Source organism: Bos javanicus, chromosome 16 (assembly GCF_032452875.1).
Source record: "Bos javanicus breed banteng chromosome 16, ARS-OSU_banteng_1.0, whole genome shotgun sequence".
Taxonomy (NCBI): domain Eukaryota; kingdom Metazoa; phylum Chordata; class Mammalia; order Artiodactyla; family Bovidae; genus Bos; species Bos javanicus.
The window spans coordinates 52,899,205-52,924,262 of record NC_083883.1 but is presented as its reverse complement, the minus strand read 5'-3'; the positions used below and the strand labels follow the sequence as shown (position 1 = coordinate 52,924,262).

At 43.3% G+C, this 25,058-nt stretch overlaps 1 protein-coding gene across 9 annotated transcripts in view; it reads left to right on the top strand.

Annotated features, from left to right (window-relative positions):
• The window catches only part of FHAD1 (forkhead associated phosphopeptide binding domain 1), a 165,862-nt gene that overhangs the window by 20,982 nt on the left and 119,822 nt on the right, over positions 1–25,058 (top strand). For 8 of the 9 annotated variants that reach the window (XR_009730015.1, XM_061383194.1, XM_061383196.1 and 5 more), the window contains exon 3: positions 12,308–12,514. Coding sequence is in view for 7 of the 9 variants with exons in the window: in XM_061383194.1 (XP_061239178.1) it covers positions 12,308–12,514 (207 nt within the window). In the remaining 2 variants the exon portion in view is untranslated. Of the gene's footprint in view, positions 1–12,307; positions 12,515–12,566; positions 14,279–25,058 lie in introns of those variants that run through there. The other variant, XM_061383198.1, reaches the window with a different exon arrangement.

Genomic DNA, 25,058 nt, shown 5'->3' with positions numbered 1-25,058 from the left:
TTGCTATTGGGATTTTGATAAAGATTGCATTGAATCTGTAGATCCTTCTGGGTAGTAATGGCATCTTAAACAATATAAGTCTTTCAATCCATGAATACAGGGTGTCTCTCCATTTATTTGTCTCTTCTTTAATCTCTGCCAGCAACACTTTCTAGTTTTCAATGTATACATCTTTTACCACCTTGGTTAAATTTATTCTAAAGTATTATTCTTTTTGATGCTATTTTAAATGAAATTATTTCCTCTTTTAATTTAACTTTTAAAAAGTTTTTGGCTGCGCTGTGCAGCAGGTGGGATCTTAGTCCCTGACGTGATCAAACTTGGGCCCCCTGCAGTGGAATTGCAGCATCTTAGCACTGGACCGCCAGGGAAGTCTCTGAAATTATTTTTTTAATTTCCTTTTCAGATTGTTCATTGTGACTACATAGAAATAAAACCAGTGTTTGTGTGTTGATTTTGTATCCTACCACTTTGCTACTGAATTTCGTTTCTTAGTTCTAACAAGGTTGTTTTTTCATGGACACTTTAGGATTTAGTACATATAAGATCATGTAGTTTCTGAACAGAGATCATTTTACTTCTTCCTTTCCAATTTGGATTCCTTTTTTTTGCTTATTTGGTCTGGCTAAGCCTTCCAGCAATTTGTTGAATGGAAGTGGTAAAAGCAGGCATCTTGTTCTTGATTTTAGAAGAAAAGCTTACAGTCTGTCACTTTTGAGTATGATGCCACCTGTGAACTTTTCATATTTGGCCTTTATTATGTTGGAGTAATTCCCTTCTATTTCCTTTTTGTTGAATGCTTTTATCAGGAAAGAGTGTTGCATTTTGTCACATGCTTTTTTATATCAATTAAGATGATCACTTTTTTTCCTTCTTTCTGTTAATGTGATATATTACATGGATTGATTTTCATATGTTGAACCATCACTTCTTCATTCCAGGAATCAATCCTATCTGGTCATAGTGTATGATCCTTTTAATGTACTGTTGGCTTCAGTTTGCTCATATTTTTTTGAGGATCTTGATATCAGTGTTCATAAGAAATATTGGTCTGTAGTTTTCTTGTAGTGTCTTTGTCTGGTTTTGGTATCAAGATAATGCTGTCCTCTTCACCTTTTGAGTCTCAGCTTCTTCATCTCTAAATTGGAGATAATAGGACCCCTGTATAGGGCTAACATACAGATTAAATGAAAGAATGCACACAACATGCTTCAGCAGGGCCCCGTTCACAGGAAGTTCTCAAAATATGTTAGATGATGATGACGATAATAATAAATAACAGTTTATCTCATGGTAGGACAGCTCAACAAGATGGAGCTTATACAGTCAGTCTGCATCAGCAGCAGGACTTCTGTCCGATAGGAGCATTTAGCAATTTTCCAAGTAAAGGGAACAAGTGATATTATAGGGGAGAACTAGGAAGCTCTTGCCTTGCCTAACATGTGGTAGAGGCTCACGCAATTTTGTGAAGTCATTTAAAACTTCCTGCTTGCTTTGATTTCTTAATAATGGCTTGTCAGCTTTTGGGGAACTGAAAGTAGTAAAGCCTGGGAAGAGAAAAGCAAAATGGAACACACAGAATTTCTCTTACTCACGGGAAATACTAGAGGTCCACAGGACACAAAGATCAAGGGGGATGGTGATGATGATGATATGGCTGGCATTTTCCAAAGAACTAATGTGTTTCCATGTTTTTTTAATGCCTTATTTTTTTCTAGCAGTTTTAGGAAATGGATCAGATAATTCAGAGAGTCCCCATATATCCCACCTCACCCAACACACACAGTGTCCTCTGTTATTCACATTCTGTATCAGTGCAGAACATTTGCTACAACTGACGAACCAATATTGATGTGTTACTGTTAACTAAGTCCACAGTTTACATTAAGACTCACTTTTTCTGTTGTACATTGTTTGGTTTTGACAAATGTGTGGTGACAAGTCTCCACCATTATAGTATTGTACACAATAATTTCACTGCCCTAAAATCCCCGATTCTCCTCAAGCCCCTGGGCCCCTGGCAAGCACTGATCTTTTTACTGTCCCTATAATTTTTACTTTCTCCAGAATTTCATACAATTGAAATCATACAGTATGTAACCTTCTCAGACTAGGTTTTTTGTCTAAGCAATATGCATTTAAGATTCCTTCATGTATTTTTGTGATTTGATAACTCATTTACTTTTAATCACTACTATTTCATGGTATAGATGTACTATAATTTGTGTATTCATTTACCTTTTAAAGGATATCTTGGTTGCTTCCAGTTTATGGCAATTACAAATACAGATGCTATAAGCAATTAGAAATAAAGATGCTAAAAGCACATATCCAAAATAAATGAGTCTTGGTGGATATAGAGAACAGACTCGCAGTTACCAAAGGAGGGGGTTGGAAGAGGGATGGAGTGGAAGGTTGGAGTTAGCAGATATAACTATTAAATATGGAATATATAAACAATAAGGTCCTACCATATAGCACAGGAAACCATATCCGACATCCTATGATAAACCATAGTGGAAAAGAATATTTTAAAAGACTGTATATATGTATAACTGAATCACTTTGCTGTATAGCAGAAAGTAAATAACACTATAAATCAATGTAAAATAAATAAATAAAATAAATGAGTCAATAAGAAAACAAACATCCCAACTTAAAACTGGGAAAAAGATCTGAAGAGATACCTCAGCAAAGAAGATATGCATGGACTTCCCTGGTGGTCTAGTGGCTAAGACTCCGGGCTCCCAGTGTAGGGGGTCTGGGTTCAATCCTTGGTCAAGAAACTAGATCCCTCATGCTGCACTAAGACCTGGTACAGCAAATAAATTAATATTTTTTAAAAAAGATATACAGATGTAAAATAAGCATATGAAAAGATGTTAAATATCATATGTCATTAAGGAATTTCAAATAAACATGAAATATCTCTTCATTTATTTAAACTACTTTGATGTCTTTCATCAGCATTTTATAGTTTTCTTCATATAGCAAAGTATTTTATTTGAATAAATAAATTTATACTTAATGAATAAAATTTATACTTAGGTTTATTCCTAAGCATTTCTTTCTTTCTTTTTTTTTTTTTTTTGATGCTAATGTTAAGCTTTGGATCACAATAAACTGTGGAAAATTCTTCAAGAGATGGGAATACCAGATCACCTGACCTGCCTCTTGAGAAACCTATATGCAGGTCAGGAAGCAACAGTTAGAACTGGACATGGAACAACAGACTGGTTCCAAATAGGAAAAGGAGTACGTCAAGGCTGTATATTGTCACCCTGCTTATTTAACTTCTATGCAGAGTACATCATGAGAAACGCTGGACTGGAAGAAGCACAAGCTGGAATTAAGATTGCTGGGGAAATATCAGTAACCTCAGATATGCAGATGACACCACCCTTATGGCAGAAAGTGAAGAGGAACTAAAAAGCCTCTTGATGAAAGTGAAAGAAGAGAGTGAAAAAGTTGGCTTAAAGCTCAACATTCAGAAAACTAAGATCATGGCAGATGCCCCATCACTTCGTGGGAAATAGATGGGGAAACAGTGGAGACAGTGTCAGACTTTATTTTTTGGAGGCTTCAAAATCACTGCACATGGTGATTGCAGCCATAAATTAAAAGATGCTTACTCCTTGGAAGGAAAGTTATGACCAACATAGATAGCATATTAAAAAACAGAGACATTACTTTGCCAACAAAGGTCCATCTAGTCAAGGCTATGGTTTTTCCAGTGGTCATGTATGGATGTGAGAGTTGGACTGTGAAGAAAGCTGAGCACCGAAGAATTGATGCTTTTGGACTATGGTGTTGGAGAAGACTCTTGAGAGTCCCTTGGACTGCAAGGAGATCCAACCAGTCCATTCTAAAGGAGATCAGTCCTGGGTGTTCATTGGAAGGACTGATGCTGAAGCTGAAACTCCAGTACTTTGGCCACCTCATGCGAAGAGTTGACTCATTGGAAAAGACTCTGATGCTGGGAGGGATTGGGGGCAAGAGGAGAAGGGGATGACAGAGGATGAGATGGGTGGATGCCATCACTGACTCGATGGACTTGAGTCTGAGTGAATTCCGGGAGTTGGTGATGGACAGGGAGGCCTGGTGTGCTGCGATTCATGGGGTCGCAAAGAGTCGGACACGACTGAGCGACTGAACTGAATGTTAAGCAGTATTGTGTTTTTAATTTCAAATTCCAGTTGTTCACTGTTGGTTTATAAGATAGCAATTGACTTTTGCATATTAATCTTGTATCCTGAAACCTTGCTATAATTGCTTATTAGTTCCAGGAGGGCTTTTTGTCAATTCTTTGGGATTTTCTGCATAAATAATCATGCAGTCTACAAAATGGGCAAAAGATCTGAACAGACACCTCACCAAGAAGATTTTTTTTCCTTCCCAATCTATAATGTTTTATTCTCTTTTCTTGTCTTCTTGCATTAGCTATGACATAAAAGACAATGTTGAAAATGAGTGGTGAAAGGGGACATCTTTGCCTTATTCCTGATTTTAATTGGAAAGTTTTTAGTTTCTCACCATTAAGTATGATGTTAGCTTTTAGGGTTTTTATTGATGTACTTTATCAGGTTGAGGATGTTCCCCTTCATTCCTAATTTGCCAAGGGTTGTTGTGGTGGTATTGTTGTTTTATCATGTGGACTGTGCTTAGTCGCTCAGTCGTGTCCAGCTCTTTGCAACACGTGGCCCGTAGCCATCCAGGCTTCTCTGTCCATGGGGGTTCTCCAGGCAAGAATACTGGACTGAGCTTCCATGCCCTCCTTCAGGGGATCTTCCCAACCCAGGGATCAAACCCAGTTCTCCCACGTTGTAGGCAGATTGTTTACCATCTGAGCCATGAGGGAACCCACCAGGTTTATTATGAATGGGTGTTAAATTTTGTCAAATGCTCTTTTTTCAATCTACTGATAAGGCAATGTGATTTCTCTTTTTTACATTATTGATGTGATAGATTACATTGATTTCCAAATCTTTGCATACCTGGAATAAATCCCACTAGATTGTGGTGTATAATTCTTTTTCTATGTTATTGGATTCAATTTGCTAATATTTTGTTGAGGATTTTTCATCTTTCTGGAAAGGAAGAACTGGTCTGCAGTTTTCCTGTCTTGTAATATCTTTATCTGATTTTGATATTAGAGTAAGGTTGGCCTCACAGAATGCATTAGGGAATATTCCCTCTTCTATTTTCCAAAAGAGATTATAGAGAACTGATACAATTCTTTATTTCAGTTCAGTCACTCAGTTGTGTCCGGCTCTTTGTGACCCCATGGACTGCCACATGCCAGGCTTCCCTGTCCTTCACCAAGTCCCAGAGCTTGCTCAAATTCATGTCCATCCAGTCAGTGATGCCATCCAAATATGCTCTGTCAAACGCTTCTCCTCCTGCCTTCAATCTTTCCCAGCATCAGGATCTTTTCCAGTGAGTCAGTTCTTCACATCAGGTAGCCAAAAAGTATTGGAGTTTCAGCTTCAGCATCAGTCCTTGCAATGAATATTCAGGATTGCTTTCCTTTAGGATTCACTGGTTGGCTCTCCTTGCAGTCCAAGGGATTCTCAAGAGTCTTCTCCAACACCACAGTTCAAAAACATCAATTCTTTGGTGCTCAGCTTTCTTTATGGTCCAACTCTCACATTCATACATGGCTACTGGAAGAACCATAGCTTTAACTAGATGGACCTTTGTTGGCAAAGTAATGTCTCTGCTTTTTAATATGCTGTCTTGGTTGGTCATAACTTTTCTTCCAAGGAGCAAGTGTCTTAATTTCATGGCTGCAGTCACTATCTGCAGTGATTTAGGAGCCCAAGAAAATAAAGTCTGTCACTGTTTTCATTGTTACCCCATCCATTTGCCACGAAGTTATGGGACCGGATGCCATGATCTTCGTTTTCTGAATGTTGAGTTTTAAGCCAACTCCTTCACTCTCCTCTTTCACTTTCATCAAGAGGCTCTTTAGTTCTTCACTTTCTGCCATAAGGGTGGTGTCATCTGCATATCTGAGGTTATTGATATTTCTTCCGGCAATCTTGATTCCAGCTTGAGCTTCATCCAGCCTGGCATTTCACATGATGTACTCTGCATATAAGTTAAATAAGCAGGGTGACAATATACAGCCTTGACATACTCCGTTCCCAATTTGCAACCAGTCTGTTGTTCCATGTCCAGTTCTAACTGTTGCTTCTTGACCTCCATACAGATTTCTCAGGAGGCAGGTCAGGTGGTCTGGTATTCCCATCTCTTGAAGAATTTTCCACAGTTTGTTGTGATCCACACAATCAAGGAGATCCAACCAGTCCATTCTGAAGGAGATCAGCCCTGGGATTACTTTGGAGGGAATGATGCTGAAGCTGAAACTCCAGTACTTTGGCCACCTCATGAGAAGAGTTGACTCGTTGGAAAAGACTCTGATGCTGGGAGGGATTGAGGGCAGGAGGAGAAGGGGACGACAGAGGATGAGATGGCTGGATGCCATCACTGACTCGATGGACGTTAGTCTGAGTGAACTCTGGGAGTTGGTGATGGACAGGGAGGCCTGGCGTGCTGCAATTCATGGGGTCACAAAGAGTCGGCTGAACTGAACTGACACGATCAAAAGGTTTGGCGTAGTCAATAAAGCAGAAGTAGATGTTTTTGTGGAACTCTCTCACTTTTTCACGGAGAAGGCAATGGCACCCCACTCCAGTACTCTTGCCTGGAAAATCCCATGGATGGAGGAGCCTGGTAGGCTGTAGTCCATGGGGTCGCTAAGAGTCGGACACGACTGAAGCGACTTAGCAGCAGCAGCAGCAGCTTGCTTTTTCGATGATCCAGCTGCTGCTGCTGCTAAGTCACTTCAGTCGTGTCCGACCCTCAGCAACCCCATGGACTGCAGCCTACCAGGCTCCTCCATCCATGGGATGTTGGCAATTTGATATCTGATTCCTCTACCTTTTCTAAATCCAGCTTGAACATCTGGAAGTTCATCGTTCAAGCACTGTTGAAGCCTGGCTTGGAGAATTTTGAGCATTACTTTGCTAACATGTGAGATGAGTGCAATTGTGCTGTAGTTTGAACTTTCTTTGGCATTGCCCTTCCTTGGGATTGGAATGAAAACTGACCTTTTCCAGTCCTGGGCCACTGCCGAGTTTTCCAAATGTGCTGGCATGTTGAGTGCAGCACTTTCACAGCATCATCTTTTAGGATTTGAAACAGCTCAACTGGAATTCCATCACCTCCACTATCTTTGTTCATAGTGATGCTTCCTAAGGCCCACTTGACTTCACATTCCAGGATATCTGGCTCTAGTCCAGTGATCACACCATTGTGGTTATCTGGGTCATGAAGATCTTTTTCATATAGTTCTTCTGTGTATTTTTGCCACCTCTTGTTAATATCTTCTGCTTCTGTTAGGCCCATACCATTTCTATCCTTTATTGTGCCCATCTTTGCATGAAATGTTCACTTAGCATCTCTAATTTTCTTGAAGAGATCTCTAGTCTTTCCCATTTTATTGTTTTCCTCTATTTCTTTGCATTGATCACTGGGGAAGGCTTTCTTATCTCTCTGTGCTATTCTTTGTAATTCTGCATTCAAATGGGTATATCTTTCCTTTTTTCATTTGCCTTTTGCTTCTCTTCTTTTCTCAGCTACTTGTAAGGCCTCCTCAGACAACCATTTTGCCTTTCTGCATTTCTTTTTCTTGGGGATGGTCTTGATCCCTGCCTCCTGTACAATGTCATGAGCCTCCATCCATAGTTCTTCAGGCACTCTGTCTGTCAGATCTAATCCCTTGAATCTGTTTTTCATTTTCACTGTATAATCGTAAGGGATTTGATTTAGGTCATACCTGAATGGTCTAGTGATTTTCCCTACTTTCTTCAATTTAAGTCTGAATTTGGCAGTAAGGAGTTCATGATCTTTCCTGAATATTTGGTAAAATTTACCAGTGAACCCACTCAGGTCTGGTACTTTCCATTTTGAAAGGTTATTCATTACTGATTCAAATTCTTTAATAGATATGAGTCTATTCAGGGTATTTATTTCTGTTTGTGTGAGTTTTGGCAGATTGTGTCTTTCAAGGAATTGATCCACTTCATTAAGTTATAAAATGTGTGGATATAGAATTATTCATGCATTGCGTGCATGCTCAGTCATATCCGACTCTTTGCAACCCTATGGACTGTAGTCTACCAGACTCCTCTGTCCATGGGATTTTTCCAGGCAAGAATACTAAAGTGGTTTCCATTTCTTACTCCAGGGATCTTCCTAACCCAGAGATGGAACTCATATCTCTTGCATCTCCTGCATTGGCAGGTGGATTCTTTACCACTGTACCACGTGGGAAGCCCCTCAGAATTCATAATATTCCTTTTTTATCCCTTCACTGTCCATGGGATCATGGCCTGTCTTTCATTTCTGGTTTTAGTAATTTGTATCTTCTCTCTTTTTTTCTTGATTATCCTGGTAGAGGTTTGTCCATTTTGTTGATTTTTTTTTTAAAGAAAACTCTTGATTTTCCTGTCCTGTATTGTTATTTCATTCATTGCTTTTTTTTCTTCTGCTTTCTGTAGGCTTGTATTGGTCTTCTTTCTCTAATTTTATAAGGTGGAAGCTTATATTACTGATTTTAGATCTTTTTTCTTTTCTGATATATGATATATCTTTCTTCTTTTCTGATAAATTTATATATATATAAATTTCCCTCAAAGAGCTGCTTTCACTGCATCTTGCAAATATTCATAGGTTGTATTTTCATTTTCATTTAACTCAAGATAATTTGTTTTATTTCTTATGAGACTTCCTCTTTGACCCATCTGTTGTTTAGAAATGTGTTGTCTAATCTCCAAATATTTGGGGATTTTCCATCTATCTTTCTGGTATTGGTTTCTAGTTTAATTCCAATGTGGTCTGAAAACAGTTCAGTTCAGTCGCTGAGTCATGTCCGACTCTTTGTGACCCCGTGGACTGCAGCATGCCAGGCCTCCCTGTCCATCACCAACTCCCGGAGTCCACCCAAACCCATGTCCATCGAGTTGGTGATGCCATCCAACCATCTCATCCTCCATTGTCCCCTTCTCCTCCTGCCCTCAATCTTTCCCAGCATCGGGGTCTTTTCAAATGAGTCAGCTCTTTGCATCAGGTGGCCAAAGTATTGGAGTTTCAGTTTCAACATCAGTCCTTCCAATGAACACCCAGGACTGATCTCCTTTAGGATGGACTGGTTGGATCTCCTTGCAGTCCAAGGGACTCTCAAGAGTCTTCTCCAACACCACAGTTCAAAAGCATCAATTCTTCGGTGCTCAGCTTTCTTTATAGTCCAACTCTCACATCCATACATGACTACTGGAAAAACCATAGCCTTGACTAGATGGACCTTTGTTGGCAAAGTAATGTCTCTGCTTTTGAATATGCTATCTAGGTTGGTCGCAAAGAGTCAGACATGACTGAGTGACTGAACTGAACCAAACTAGGTTGGTCATAACTTTCCTTCCAAGGAGTAAGCGTCTTTTAATTTATGGCTGCAATCACCATCTGCAGTGATTTTGGAGCCCCCCAAAATAAAGTCTGACACTGTTTCCACTGTTTCCCCATCTATTTGCCATGAAGTGATGGGACTAGATGCCATGATTTTAGTTTTCTGAATGTTGAGCTTTAAGCCAACTTTTTCACTCTCCTATTTCACCTTCATCAAGAGGCTTTTTAGTTCCTCTTCACTTTCTGCCATAAGGGTGGTGTCATCTGCATATCTGAGGTTATTGATATTTCTCCCAGCAATCTTGATTCCAGCTTTTGCTTCTTCCAGCCCAGCATTTCACATGATGTACTCCGCATAGAAGTTAAGTAAGCAGGGTGACAACGTACAGCCTTGACGTACTGCTTTCCTGATTTGGAACCAGTCTGTTGTCCATGTCCAGTTCTTACTGTTGCTTCCTGACCTGCATACAGGTTTCTCAAGAGGCAGGTCAGGTGGTCTGGTATGCACATACTTTGTGTAATTTCTGTTCTCTTTACATCTGTTGATGTTCTGTGGCCCAGAATGTGGTCTATTTGGTGAGTGTTCCACATGAGCTCGAGAAGGATGTGTGCTTGGTTGTTGGATGAAGTTGTGTGGCTGTCTGTTAGATCCAGATGATTGACAGTGCTGTTCAGTTCAACTTTATTCTTACTAATTCTCTGTGGGCTGGGTCTGCCCATTACTGATAGAGGGCTGCTGCGGTCTCTAGCAGTCATGATGGATTCGTCTGTTTCTTCCTGCAGCTCTATCAGTTTTTGTCTCCCATATTTTGATGCTCTGTTGTTGGGCACATGTAATGATGGACTGTTACATCATCTTAGAGAATCAATCCCATTATCATAATATAACACCTCTCTTTATCCCTGATAACCTTCCTTGCTTTAGTCGATTCTATCTGAAATTAATGTAGCTACTCCTGCTTTCTTCTTGTGATTCAATATTTAAAAGTCAAAGTGATTGGTAGGAATTTGCGAAGTGGGTAAGGGCACAGCCATTTGAATCAGACAAACCTGGGTACAAAGCCAGGCAAGTCAAGCTGGTTGACTGTGGGCACACTTCATCATTCTGTGCCTCAGTTTCCTCATCTAAAAAGTCAGGAACTGTCAGACCTACTGCATAGCGCAGGGAACTATATTCAGAATCTTGTACTAACCTGTAATGGAAAAGAATATGAAAAAGGATATATATTATATGTGTGTGTGTGTAATGTAATCACTTTGTTATACACCAGAAACTAACACACATTGTAAATCAACTATCTGTGCTGTGCTCAGTCGCTCAGTCATGTCCAACTCTTTGTGACCCCATGGACTGTAACCCACCAGGCTGCTCTGTCCATGGGGATTCTCCAGGCAAGAATACTGGAGTGGATTGCCACACCCTCCTCCAGGGAATCTTCTCAATCCAAGGATCGAACCCATGTCTCCCACATTGCAGGTGTACTCTTTACCATCTAAGCCACCAGGGAAATGTTTAAATGAGGCAGTGCCCCTTTGGATTATTGTGAAGATGTGGGATGTATATATAATATAAGTGGGATGTTAATATGGATTTCTAAGTCCAAGTACTCTGTATGAAAGTTGAGTGAGGCACTCTGAGAAGAATTAACTTAGAAAATAATTGCGAAGTCTCAGGCTGGAGTGGATGGCTCATAGGCAGCGTGCTGAAAAGACAGAAGACTTCACATATGCCCTGCAGCCCATAGTCCAGGGCACCCAGGCGGGTGGAATGTGATATTTCTTCCTTGGTGCTGAGTTTTGCTCACTCTTATTTGAAATTGCATAGGAGCCCTCTGCCCCCACGGCCAGTTCACTGTCTGAAATCCCTTTCTTTTGGGCGGCAGTGTGGTCACACCAGGGCCCCTACTGAAAACCAGATCATCTTTGGTTAGATAAATTCTGATTAGCTTTTAAGAAGCACTAGAAATAATGAATCACATGGGAAAACCAAGGCTTTTAAAAAGTAGTTATAAAACCTGTTGTGGGATTTTCCTGGTGGTCCCATGGTTAAGATTCTGATCTTCCAATGCCGGGGGCGCAGGTTCAATCCCTGGTGGGGGAACTAGATCCCATATGCCATGCCAAAAATAAAGAAATTAGTAGGCTATAAATTAACAAAAAAGAAAAAGATGAGAAAATAAAATTTAATGAACAGAAAGATTGTAAACATAGGAAAAAGACTGGAAGGATGTGAATCGCTGTGTTCAGACAGTGCCTGCCTCTGGGGAACAAGAGTCTAAGTGATTTTAATGTCTTCTGTATGTTTTTCTCTAGCTCTCATTTTCTGCATTGTTAAGAAAAACGTGTTATTCTAAAAATGAATAGAATGAACAAATGAAAACAACAATCATTATAAAACCTCCCCTTCACTTTAACACTTGCAGTAAATAGTTGAGTCACTTGCCAGCTGACTTTGCTGTCTTGCCATTTGGGACAACCCAAAGTATACTCATGTGGGATCACAGAAATACAGACTGGCCAATTCCTGACCAGTTCCCCCAAGTTCCCTCTTGCCTGTCTGTGGTGCCTGACTCCCTGTCCAACAACTTGGGCACCTATTCTGGGTCTGGTGTCAGACAAAGCCCATGGCCCTCTGTTCACTTGCTGTGTGGCCTTAGGCGAGTCACGTAACCTCTCTGAACTTCAGCATCCTCCTTAAAAGGAGGACTGCAGTGACCATCCAGTCAGATGAAGCCATTAGCGCATTGAGGCACCCAGTGTCAGTAGCACTAGTAAGCATTAAGCCCCGCCTCATTATTCCCGCTTTCCTGGCTCTGACTGTCCCCCTCCTCCGTTGCAGTCTGCAGACATCGACAACCATCACGCGCTCATCGAATATAATGAGGCTGAGGGCAGCTTTGTTCTCCAGGACTTCAATTCCCGCAGCGGTACCTTTGTCAATGAGTGCCACATTCAGAACGTGGCTGTGAAGCTCTTACCGGGAGACCTCTTGAGGTTCGGGACTGGAGGGCTGACCTACGAATTGGTCATCGAAAACCCAGCCTCGGTGAGTCCAGGCCCCTGCGGGGTGGAGGTTGGGTGGCAGAGGTACCTTCTGTGCAGCTCGGGGCTCAGATGCGGCCAAAGGTGGAGCTTGTCCAGAGCGCATTACTTTGCCCTCAGCTACACACACCCTGGCAGCCACAGGACCCAATTCTGTGAAGGTCAGACCCATCCGGTGGGTCCCAGGGAGGAGCGAATCCCGGCGCCCTCTACTGGGAATTTCTCAGAATTACAGCAAGAGTCGCCTAGCAACCAGCCCAGAACTAGTGCATTTTCCTGAAAAGTGAAGCTTGCAAGCAGAGATGGAAAGCAGGTGTGTGCTTTTGAAGATGCAGAGATGGATGCTTCATTTTTAGGCAGATCAGTGCTCTACAACTTCCTAGCTTTGAGACCTTGGCCAGGGTTCTTTGCATGCTTGGGTCTGGGTATTATCAACGGTGCAGGGCATTGAGAGAGTATAGAAAGGGTTAACAGCCTTGTTAGGAAGGCCAGAGGTCCCCAAGCGGCAGGAGGAAATAATCTGCAAATGGTAGACGTTTTTTTTCCCTTCTCTTTACAAAATTAAAACTCAGCATTCAAAAAACTAAGATCATGGCATCCAGTCCCATCACGTCCTGGCAAATAGTTGGGGAAACAATGGAAACAGTGACAAACTTTATTTTCTTGGGCTCCAAAATCACTGTAGATGGAGACTGCGGCCATGAAATTAAAAGACACTTGCTCCTTGGGAGAAAAGCTATGACAAACCTAGACAGCATGTTGAAAAGCAGAGACATTACTTTACCAACAAAGGTCCCTCTAGTCAAAGCTATGGTTTTTCCAGTAGTCATGTATGGATGTGAGAGTTGGATGATAAAGAAGGCTGAGTACCGAAGAACTGATGCTTTTGAACTGTGGTGTTGGAGAAGACTCTTGAGAGGCCCTTGGACTGCAAGGAGATCAAACCAGTCAATCCTAAAGGAAATCAATCCTGAATATTCATTGGAAGGACTGATGCTGAAGCTGAAACTGCAATATTTTGGCCACCTGATGCGAAGAACTGACTCATTAGAAAAGACCCTGATGCTAGGAAAGATCAAAGGCAGGAGGAGAAGGGGACGACAGAGGATAAAGATGGTTGGATGGCATAACCGACTCAATGAAAATGAGTTTGAGCAAGCTCCCAGCGATGGTGAAGGACAGGGAAACCTGGCGTGCTGCTGTCCATGGGATCACAAAGAGTCAGACACAACTGAGCGACTGAACACCAATACAAAATTAAAGGAGGTTTCTTCTAATCCTGTGTTTCATGGTGACACCTGGTTCTGCCTGAACTTAACTTTTCTCAAACCTTGAAGTAACCAATGTGTTTTTCTTATGGAAATGTTTTTCTTAAGCTGTGTTAATGAAACTATGTATTTGCTTTGGAATCTGCCTTTCTTCAAGATTCATGTCAATGGTTTGATGCCCAGAGATGACACCCCTGGTTCCAATGCTGTCTCAAAATGCATGTTGTAGGAGAGGGGCCTGGTGAAACTCTCTCAGTCTTGAGGTGTTTCTTTTATCTGATTAGCAGTTTGCAGCTTCCCTGGTGGCTCAGAGGATAAAGCGTCTGCCTGCAATGCAGGAGATGTGGGTTTGATCCCTGGGTTGGAAAAATCCCCTAGAGCAGGAAATGGCAACCCACTCCAGTATTCTTGCCTGGAGAATCCCATGGACAGAGAAGCCTGGCGGGCTACAGTCCACGGGGTTGCAAAGAGTCGGACACGACTGAGCGACTTCACAACAGGTATAAAATGCCTTGCCTACAACTAGCAAGGGGGCACTCTTTCTGTCCCCTTCTGATGTCTGTTTCAGAAGCTTTGTCTATCCCTTTTATATTTTTGTTTGTTTGTTTCATTTATTTTAATTAGAGGCTAATTACTTAGCAATATTGTAGTGGTTTTTACCATACGTTGATGTGAATCAGCCACGGGTGTACATATACTTTGCTACACAAAAGCTCCGAGTGATCAAGTCCTGTCTCTGGTCCCAGATTGACTTCCTCTCCTCTGGAAACAGCGAATCCCAGTGTAACTCACTGCTCACGACCATAACCCTTCAGTATCTATGTGTAAAAAGTCAAAATCAGTGTCTGGTGGAAATAGACACTCCACACCTGGTAACTGTCCTCACACCTTGGATCAGAAATGTTCCTGGATCAGGACCTAAAGTATGGCCCCGGGTTAATCAGAACGTAACCCAAAACTCGCCCATCAAAGCTCAGTAGGGAGACAGGATGGAGGGTGGTTAGCAACACGGGCCTGGGTCAGAACCCCAGCTCTGCCCCTGGCGCACTCAGTGTGCTCTTGCACAGGCCACTGGACTCCTCAGAACCTCCATTTCCTCACCTACAGATGGGGCCAATGGCAGTAATGTCTTTGCAGGCTTGTCTCAAGGACTGAAAGAGATGGTTATAACTGCAAAGCCCCAGCCCAGTGCCCGGTCCTTGGGAGCACGCAGTAAACGCCTGTCGTGCGTGTCCCAGAGAGACCGTGTGCTCATCTCACCCCCACCACCAAGAGTGCTGCGTGGACTGAGACCCCCTCGGTGTAAAATCCTTTCTGGGACGAGACTAGATAAAAATAAACAAAGCTTAGAGACTCTGGACAGACTCCTGGGGTGTGGGTCCCATAGGCAGCCCTAAATACTCACTCTGAGATCAGCAGCGTCCCTCGGGCTTCAGGGGCAATGACGCCACATCCATCACGTTCAGCCTTGCAGATCTGGGACAGTTTTCTTCCACTGCTGCCCAGCCTCCTTTTCCTCCTTGGACCAGCATTAAAGGCGCTGTCTGGTGAGATACACCAGGGTCCTCTGGCCGCCCTGAGGAGGGGCTCCTGACCCTGATGTGTTGATCCAATCAAGGATCCTCTACACGGGTTCTGGGGATCCCCTCATCAGAACCATGTGGGGAGCAGACCCACAGTTCAGATCTGAGGCTCAGCCCAGGCCTAAGGACTCATACTTAGGGTTCCCAGATAAAATACAGGATGCCCAGTTAAAAAACAGGTGTTTTTTTATACATGTGTGTCCCAGATATTGCAAGGAACAACTTATGCTAAAAGAAGTTATCTGGTGTTTGTCTGAAACTCAGATTTCTGGCACCCCACGTTTTATTTATGTATTTATTCATGTATTTATTTATGCAAAATCTGGCAACCATACACATCCTCCCTGGGAGTGGGGCCTGGGAATATGTATTCACTCAAGCTTACCCCCAACAGTAGGGAAACCCAAATTTAGAATCATTTATATGGAACACTTATAGAGTTGTTTAGGGGTCAAAGAAAAAGGGATTCCAGACCCCTAAGTCTGAAAATCCAAGTTTGTGAAGTTTGAGTCAATATTTCCCTAACATGTTTAATTACAAGAAATTTTCAGGAATGCTCAGTAAAATTACAGGTTCCCAGGCACCCTCCCTGGGAAATTCTGACTTTCTGGCTTACCTTTAGTGGGAGGAGGGAGAAGGAGGCAGCAAATGATATCTGCATTTTTTTTCTTTTTTTCCACACCAAAATATTTATTGAAATATCATTTATAGGGGTATAAAATTTGAAGCCTAAATCTTCCTCAAAAGGGGGCATTGTTTAATAAATCATAAGGAGTTCATTTATATAGGGAATACTGTGCTGCCTTTTAAAAACACAGCTTTATTGAGATATAATTAACATACACATTTAAATCTGTACCTGGATGGGCTTTGACATATGTGTACACCTATGAAACATCACCACAATCAAGACAGTAAACAAATCCTTCATCCCCCAAGGTTTCCTCTGGATCACAGCATGTGTGTGTTTGTTTGCTTGCTTTTAATAGCTTTGTGTGTGCATGCTCAATCTCTGTGTTATCTGACTCTTTGCAACCCCATGGACTGTAGCCGGCCAGGCTCCTCTGTCCATGGGATTCTCCAGGCAAGAATATTGGAGTGGGCTGCCATTTCCTCCTCTAGCTTACCAGTGTCCAATGTCATTGAAGTACAATTTACATAACATAAACTTCACCCATTTTAAGTGTCCAGTTCAATTTTAGTACATTTACATGTATAGCCATCACCACAACCTGCTTTCAGAATATTTTCATCCTTTTCTATCACCCCAAATGTCAGGAAACCTCGGAGGCACTTCATTTTTTAGTTTGCTCTTTAATTTTCAAAATTGTGGTAAAATATGACATTTACCATGTTCACCTTTTTTAAGAGTACAGTCCAGTAGCATTGAATATATTCATACTGTTGTGCAGCCATCACCACTGTCCGACTCCAGAACTCGTCATCTTCCCAAACTGAAACTCTCCACCCATCAAATAAAAACTCCGTCTTCCTCCCTCCCATCCCACCAGTCTTTCTGTGTCTATGAATTTGACTATTCTAGGTACCTCCTATAGGTAGAATCTTACTTGATTTCTCCTCTTGTGACCATCTTATTTCACTTAGTGTGATGTCCTCGAGGTTCATTCCGGCTGAATAATGTTTCGTGGTGTGTATTCACCACATTTTGTTTGTTTTTTTTTTTGTCCATCCATGGCCATTTGCTTCCACCTTTTGGCCATTTCAGGTAAGACTGTTATGAACGTGGGTGTACAGATATGGAAGGGGGACTTTATTTTACAAGGTGCTTGTTTTACAAGCATGGGAAACAGTGATGACAATCTCTGACCTTGAGTAGATGAGAAGGAAGATGCTTTGTAAGAAGAGAAACCAGTACGGCAGGAGGAGGAATCGCTGACGTGGACAGCACTGTGCTGAGCAATTCACCTGCTTTCCCTCGTTTCATGCTCACAGCAACCCATGACTTGGGTTCTCCCATGATCCTCATTTTACAGACAAGGAATCCAAAACTCAGACAGGTTAAGTAATTTCCCTAGGGTCATACAGCTAGTCTGCACAAATGAAACTCTATCCCCGCTTGCAGAAAAAGGGAGGGAGAAAACCATTTAGTCTGTTGCTGGCCGGAGCAGTAGCCTTAATTGGTTTTCAGAAAGAGCAAAGCATACTTTCACGGTCACTCAAATATACACGAACTTTTTCCGTTCTCGTTTCTACACTCACTTGTGCCCTGCTTCGTTCCTCCAGTGACTGCCTGCACAGGTGTTTCCCTGACTGTGCCCAGGTGACCTTGCAGGACTCTCCCCCCATCTCATCTTCTCAAAAACGCTTTCTGCTGATGAGTCCCCAGGTTGAGAAACTTGCATCCTCTAAGCTGTTATTCGTGGAGGGGTCCTTCTCAAGGCCTACCTGAGGGCAGCCTATGGACTGATAAACATTTCCCTATGAATCCCACTTGCTGATAACTCAGAGTGTGAACTGTTTAAAAGAAGAGAAAGAGGGGGGGAAAGGGAAAGGTATTGAAAAGCATCTCTCATCAAATATTTTGAGATAGAGAACTTGCCTCGTGGTCCAGTGGTTAAGAATCTGCCTGCCAGTGCGGGGGACATGGGTTTGATCCCTGGTCCCGGAAGATTCCACGTGCTGAGCGGCAGCTAAGCTTGCATGCCATAACTATTGAGCCCACGAGCCACAGTTGCTGAAGCCTGGGAGCACTAGAGACCATGCTCTGCAGCAAGAGAAGCCACTGCAATGAGAAGCCCCACACACCGCAGCTAGAGAAAGCCCATGCGCAGCAATGAAGACCCAGCACAGCCAAATATAAATAAAATTTTGAAAATATCTTAAGGCCTAGTTTTTCTAAGAAATGCTTTGAAGTCATCATGCTTCCTGGATGTTCTTGTTTCCCACTGACTGGCGGGTCCCAGGTGAGGGTGCTGTGTCTACTCCCAGGGTAGAGTTTCCCAGGAGGACCGCCCTGATATCACCCAGGTTAAGTGTGATAGGAACTGTTCTTTTCTTGACAAAGAGTTCCCAAGTGAGAACATTTATTTCAGGCTCTGTGGTGACCGTAACCAAGAGAGAGGACTGTGGCAGCATTTCTTTGGGGAGGGGGGCAGGTTGGGTTAGGAGCCCAGATGTGTTTGCAGCTGTCACGTGGTTAGGGCACATGCCCGAGGCCAGGCTGACTCCAGAGCAGTCCCAGCCCTGCTCTTGTACTGGCGTTTATACTGGACGCACCCAGGTCATTTCTCTCAAAGCCTCAGTCCTCATTTCTGTAATATAGTTCCTACCACACTGTGGTATTAAGTGGGCAATGTATGTAAATTGTTGAGTCCAGCGTCTGGCCCCTGATAAACACATGAAAATCCTCAGTTTTATTTATTTATTGGCTGCACTGCACGGCAGGTATGTAAGATCCTATTATTAATAATAGTTCCCTGACCAGGGATCAAACTTGCATCCCCTGCATTAGAAGCATGGAGTCTTAACCACTGGACTGCCAGGGAAGTCCCCACCCTCAACTTTAGTTAGAATCAAGCAAACCAGCACGTAGCAGCCAAGATGCTTCCCTTGTAAGTGTTCCTTTGGACAGGAAACCTCCCAAGCCCTCCCCCGACTAGCAGACAGATATATTTGCAGATAAATTATCCATAGAATAACATAGAAGATGGAAAACTATAAAGAAAATCTCGTTTGACAGAGTACATCGGCAGCCAGCATATGCCTAGGATCATGCTCTGTAAATCATAACTCTTTCATGAAAGTGTTACTCCACAGTCACCATTCATAGTATGATCCATGTAGACGGCGCCCCCTGGGGTTGTGCAGGACGTAACCTGCAGGGCCGTTTGCAATGCCCTGAAGCAACCGTTGATTAATATACAGTCCCAGTACCGGGTGTGGGAAACTGAAGTCACAAAGTCAGGTGTGCCTGCCGCACCGTGCGTTTTGTTGGTACCTGCCTTTCTTTGTGCTTCCTGAACTCTGGGAAAGGAGGTACAGAAACAAGCTGTTTTAGTCACAGTGACCGTGTTCTCATAAAGCAGCTGAGTAAGGAAACCCTCATCACCCAAATGTATAAATCGTGTCTTTCTCTGTTGTGAAGTATGGCAAAACTGATGGAAATAGCGAGAATGAAAAAGGAAGCGAGTGCCCCAAATAACGTGTCGAGTTGTTCCATGAAGGTGTTGTTGGCTCATTGGCAGGAGCTCCCACCCCTATCATTGCCCGTGACTGGCCTTCCCTTTAGCCTGTTCTGCCCTGTCCCCAGTCCAACTAGACTCTCCCACGTGGCTCCTGGATACTGTCTTCTGTCCCTGCAATGTCATGACGTCATGTCTAGCGGGAAGAGCGCCCTCTGTCGGCCATTATTCCTCGCTGTTTTCATAGGGAAGCTCTGCAGAATAAAATCAAAAGCAAAGGCTTTGGGGTTTGATGGACCCAAGTTCAAATGCTAACTGCAATTGACTTTACCTTTCTGAGCTTCTATTTTTAATTTCTGCCAAGGAGCTTCTCATTAATCACAGATCCCCTTTCACCCTTAAGTTTTTTCATAGAGGTCCCTGGGACCACCCCTATCATTGTATGAGCTGAGGCCCGGAGAATTTCAGTGACTTCCCCAAGGTTAGTTATCAGTCATATAGATCCAGAGCCAGGATTAAAAGCTACCTCTCCTGAGTCCCTTGTAGGCTTTTTCTAATAGCATGAAGCATCACGGTGCCATGTGAGCCCAGGCAGCTCCTCCACTGCCCACTGGTTAAGGGAGGTCTCACAATTCCCAGTTCAACCTGCAATTTCACATGCCTGACAAGGAATGATCCATCATGTGGGTAAAAGCGAAAGCCGCTGGTAATAGAAGAAAATGCATTTTCAGTTACTGGCTTCCTTGTTTGGCTTCACTAATTTTTCACCAGGGTTATGGGGCTATTGCTGCTACATCCTGCATATGTGCTCAGTCATGTCTGGCTCTTTTGTGACCCCATGGACTGTAGCCAACCAGGCTCCTCTGTCCATGGGATTTTTCAGGCAAGAATACTGGAGCGGGTTGCCATTTCCTCCTCCAGGGGATCTTCCCAACCCAGGGATCGAACCCCCATTTCCTCGTCTCTCCTGGACAAATTTAGTTGCCCTCTTTCTTTTTCGATGATGATGATGATACCTGATGGCAAGTGTTTGATGCTCGTTTATTATAGACTAGGAAGTGCTCCAAGCATTCCATGTGCTCTGTCTCACCTGCTTCTCACCAGACTGAGAAATAGCTGTCCTCATCCCTATTTTACAGACGAGGCACACAAATAGCAGACTCGTCAGGGTCACACAGATGGTAAGGAGCAGAGCGGGAAGCTGGACCAGATTCTGTTTCATGCCAGATCCCAAGCTCTTTAAACAGAGGTTGGCAAACTATGGCCCAGGGCCAAATGGAACACAAGTACTCCCTTTATTTCCGTATTGCCTGTGTTGTCTGCTGTAACTGCAGAGTAAACTGGAAGGACATCATATGGCACACAGAGTTGTAAATATTTACTGTCTGGCTCTACAGAAAATGTTTACTAGCCTCTGCATGTAACACTGCACTGTACGGTCTCTTTTATTTTACTTGATTTCTGTACGGTCTCTTTTACTGGTTTCTGAAAGAAGAACTAAAAATAGAGGGAAAGCTGGAGAGAAAGAACTCAGTCAGATTAAGCCCCACTGTGTGCTGACAGCTGTGCTCCTTAATTGCTTACTTAGTTTGCTGAGAAACAACAACAACAACAAAAAATAGGTGAGCTGAAAAAACAGATTTTGAGCAATCTTTTTCATCACCTCTTTAAAAAATAACTGGAATATGTGGTTCTAAATATACACAAACAAGACTTCCCTGGTGGTCCAGTGGTTAAGAATCTGCCTTCCAGTGCAGGGAACACAGGTTCAGTCCTTGGTCCAGGAAGATCCCACATGCTTCAGGGCAACTAAGCCCATGCACCACAGCTACTGAGCCCACTGGACTCTAGAGCCTTCAAGCCATAGCTAATGAAGCCTGTGCACCTAGAGCCCATGCTCTGCAACGAGAGAAGCTGCTACAAGGAAAAGCCCATGTACTGCAACTAGAGAGTAGCCCCCACTCACTGCAATTGGAGAAAGCCTGCTTGCAGCAGTTAAACCTGTGCACCACAGCTACTGAAGCCCATCTGCTCTAGGGCCCATGCTCTCCAACAACAGAAGCCACCAGAATGAGAAGCCCACTCACAACTAGAGAAAGCCCATGTGCAGCAACAAAGACCCAGCATAGCCATAAATAAACAAATATAAATAAATATACATCCACATATACATGTGTTTGCATATATACTAAGTATAATTTGCATATATAGTAATAGTATAATTACATTGACATATATCTGATAAATATACTAGATATTAGTATATATAACAGAGTTATATATATTGTAATTTTTGTTTACTGCATATTGTAAGTTTACTGCATATTGTAAGTTTTACCTGTTTCTTCAACTGGAAAGTTTTTTTTTTTTTAAACTGTGGAATGTTGGGAATTCCCTGGCAGTCCAGTGGGTAGGACTCGGCATTTTCACTCTGGTGGCCTGGGTTCAATCCCTGGTCTGGGAACCAAGATCCTGAAAGCCAAGTAGTGAGGTCAGAAATAAATAAACAAATAAAACTGTGGAATGTCTTCCCTAGGTAATCTCTGAAGAAGAAATTTTGGGTTTATAGTCCAAAGCCTGCTGTAGCTGAAGAACTATTTATTTGTTCAAAGTTTCTCTAGGCAGCACTTTACTACTTGTCTTATTATTGATTCCTTGGTCTTAAATCATTCTTCTCCGGGGCTGCTGCTTTACTTTTATAGGTTTAAATTTGGTGCGTGATTACAGACTGGTGGGGTTTTATTTGAACATGACAAACAACTTGTGACAGCTTTCATTCTGAGTACCACAGAGTCTCACCATAGTGTTCATAGGACATAGAGCACATAGTGATGCTTATGCCAAAGTCTCAATAAGCATATTGTCTAGAAAATTTTACTGGTTGCAGGTGTCATAAAACTAACTTAAACTAGCCTAGGGGGAAAAAAAATAGCTTATGTAACTGAAAAGGCCAAAAGCTGCAGCTTCAGGCCCAGGTGCCCAAGCGATGGTCAGGAATCTGACTCTGCTCTGTCCGCTTCACTGTCTCTGGCAGACTCTTGCTGCCTCACCTGCAGGAAGGTGGCCGCCATCAGCACCAGACTGGCAGCTCCAGAGGAAGAGCCAGCATCTTCCTCGGCGTGGCTTGGATCTTGACTAGAGGCCAACCTTGAGGAGGATGTGGCTTTACTGTACCTGGGGTTGAGGAGCTGGCTGGTGGTAGAGGGAATGACCAGAGAACACGGTCCCCTTCAGAACAAAACCTCTTGCCAGTCAAGCTTTGTCATCTCCAACCTGACCTCTTAGGAGTTCATCTACACTGTGCTCTTACACGTCCTGTGGGGACCTGCTGATGGGATGAGAAATCCTGAGACCACCACGTGCTTCATATCAAAGGCGACTTCCCATGGCCAGTGAAGTGGAGGGCAGGGGGCTGCAGATGGTCTCAGGCACAGGGTCCTCAGCAAAAACTCAAACAGGAGGACTCTTGAGGACTGTGTCATCCCCAGATGTCTATGGACGACCTTGGGGGAGGTGGAGACAGGAGCACAGGTGGAAGGCTTAGCACCCTGGAAAGACAGGACCCAGACTCAGCCAGGCATCTGGGGATCAGCGTGGCTGCCTCCTGGCTCCTCTGGCAGAGCACACCCTGGTTTACCAAACTTGAACCACACTGCTGCTTCTCTTCTCTTTACTTAGTCGATGGTCATTCACTCTTGCATTCAGCCTGTCAATTGAATTGAAGGAGGTCAAGTCTAGGGGTAGTGAAAGCTATTTGCAAACACCCAGCTGTTTTCTGGTTAGATTCTATTTCCCATTTTATGAACCAACCAGGAAGCTAATTAGAACTTGAAAGAAAGAACTGTAAGATTGAAGATTTACCAAAAAATGGGAAAATTAGATGGATCAGGTCTCCTTTGACCCTAAAATCCAAATGAATGATTTTTCTGAACAGCTCAAAGGGACCTAATTCTTTCTGTTTTTTGGCTGCACTGAGTCTTCATTGCTACACACAGGCTTTCTCTAGTTGTGGCGAGCAGGGACTACCCTTTGTTGCGGTGCTTGGGCTTCTCGTTGCATTGGGTTCTCTTGTTGCAGAGCACGGGCTCAGTAGTTGTGGCCCACAGGCTTAGTTTCCCTGAGGCACGGAGATCTTCCTGGCTCAGGGATCGAACCCGTGTCCCCTGCACTGGCAGGCAGAGTCTCAACCACTGCACCCCCCAGCGAAGTGCCGGGACCTCTTTTAAGTTCTAAAACCTAAAAGTAATGTACAACTTGGTGGTGCTGTGTTCTGAATGTATCATTTTGATTTCTCACATTGAAAATCCTGAACATAATTTACCTTTTTCTTGGAGACACAGAATTACTACCCCACTTTGAGTTATGGTGATGTCCTGGGAGCTGTTGAGGTAAAAGCCATTTGTTGTTGTTCAGTCGCCCTGTCATGTCTAACTTTTTCGACCCCATGGGCTGCAGCACACCAGGCCTCCCTGTCCCTCACCATCTCCCAGAGTTTGCCCAAGTTCATGTTCCTTGCATTGGTGATGCCATCCAGCCATCTCAGCCTTTGACACACTCTTCTCCTTCTGCCCTCAATCCTTCCCAGCATCAGGGACTTTTCCAATGAGTTGCATCAGATGACCAAAATACTGGAGCTTCAGCTTCTGCATCAGAAAAAAAGCCATTTGCCCAGCAGCAAATAGCCCCTCCCCGAGCTTCTGAGATCTAGTGACTGTGTTCTGTAGTCTCTGTCCTGTCTTTTGAGATCCATGGCTCCTCCATGCTGTGGTCAGTGTGTCTCCTCCCCCTTCCCTGTCACCCCCACCCCCAGGCCCTTCCAGACTGTGGGAATTAAGCTCAACATCCACATGTGTTAGATTCTTCTGTAAGGAAGATGGTCTCTTCTCCCTGCTTTATGTATTTACTCACTCACATATCCATGTCAGCATGGACGTAGTATATTTTACCCTCTGGGTCATAATCCTTTCTTTTTTTATTTTTATTTTGCCTGCACTAGGTCTTCATTGCAGCATGAGGGTTTTTCTCCTGTTGCTGTGCATGGACTTAGTTGCCCCATGGCATGTGGGATCTTAGTTTCCCGACCAGGGATTGAACCTGTGTCCTCTGCATTGGAAGGTGGATTCTTAACCACTGAACCAGCAGGGATGTCCCTCATTTTCTGTTTTGTAGCTCAAATTCTTCCAGCCTCGGCCTCTGGGAGCTCTTTCAGGCTGGTTGCCGTGGCCTTAAGCATCTCCCCATGCTTTTGCTCTGGGCACTTCTTTATTCTCTGCTGTTACGAGATTCTCCAGGCTTAGCAGGTATTCCCCCCTCCCCTGTCCCAGCCCCAGCATCAAAGACCTTTTTACTTACACTACTTTTGCCAACAGTTCAGCTCAGTCGGTGGTGAACACCTACCATGAGTACCAGGCACTCTGCTGAGTGCCTGGCACAGACAGCAACTGGCTAGTAAATGTTTAACAGCCAGCTCTCTGAAAAATGTAAAGGATGCACATGTATAGCATAAGGTTTAATGATATCAAGAATGTGTAACACCTTCTTTCCAAATAACAAGA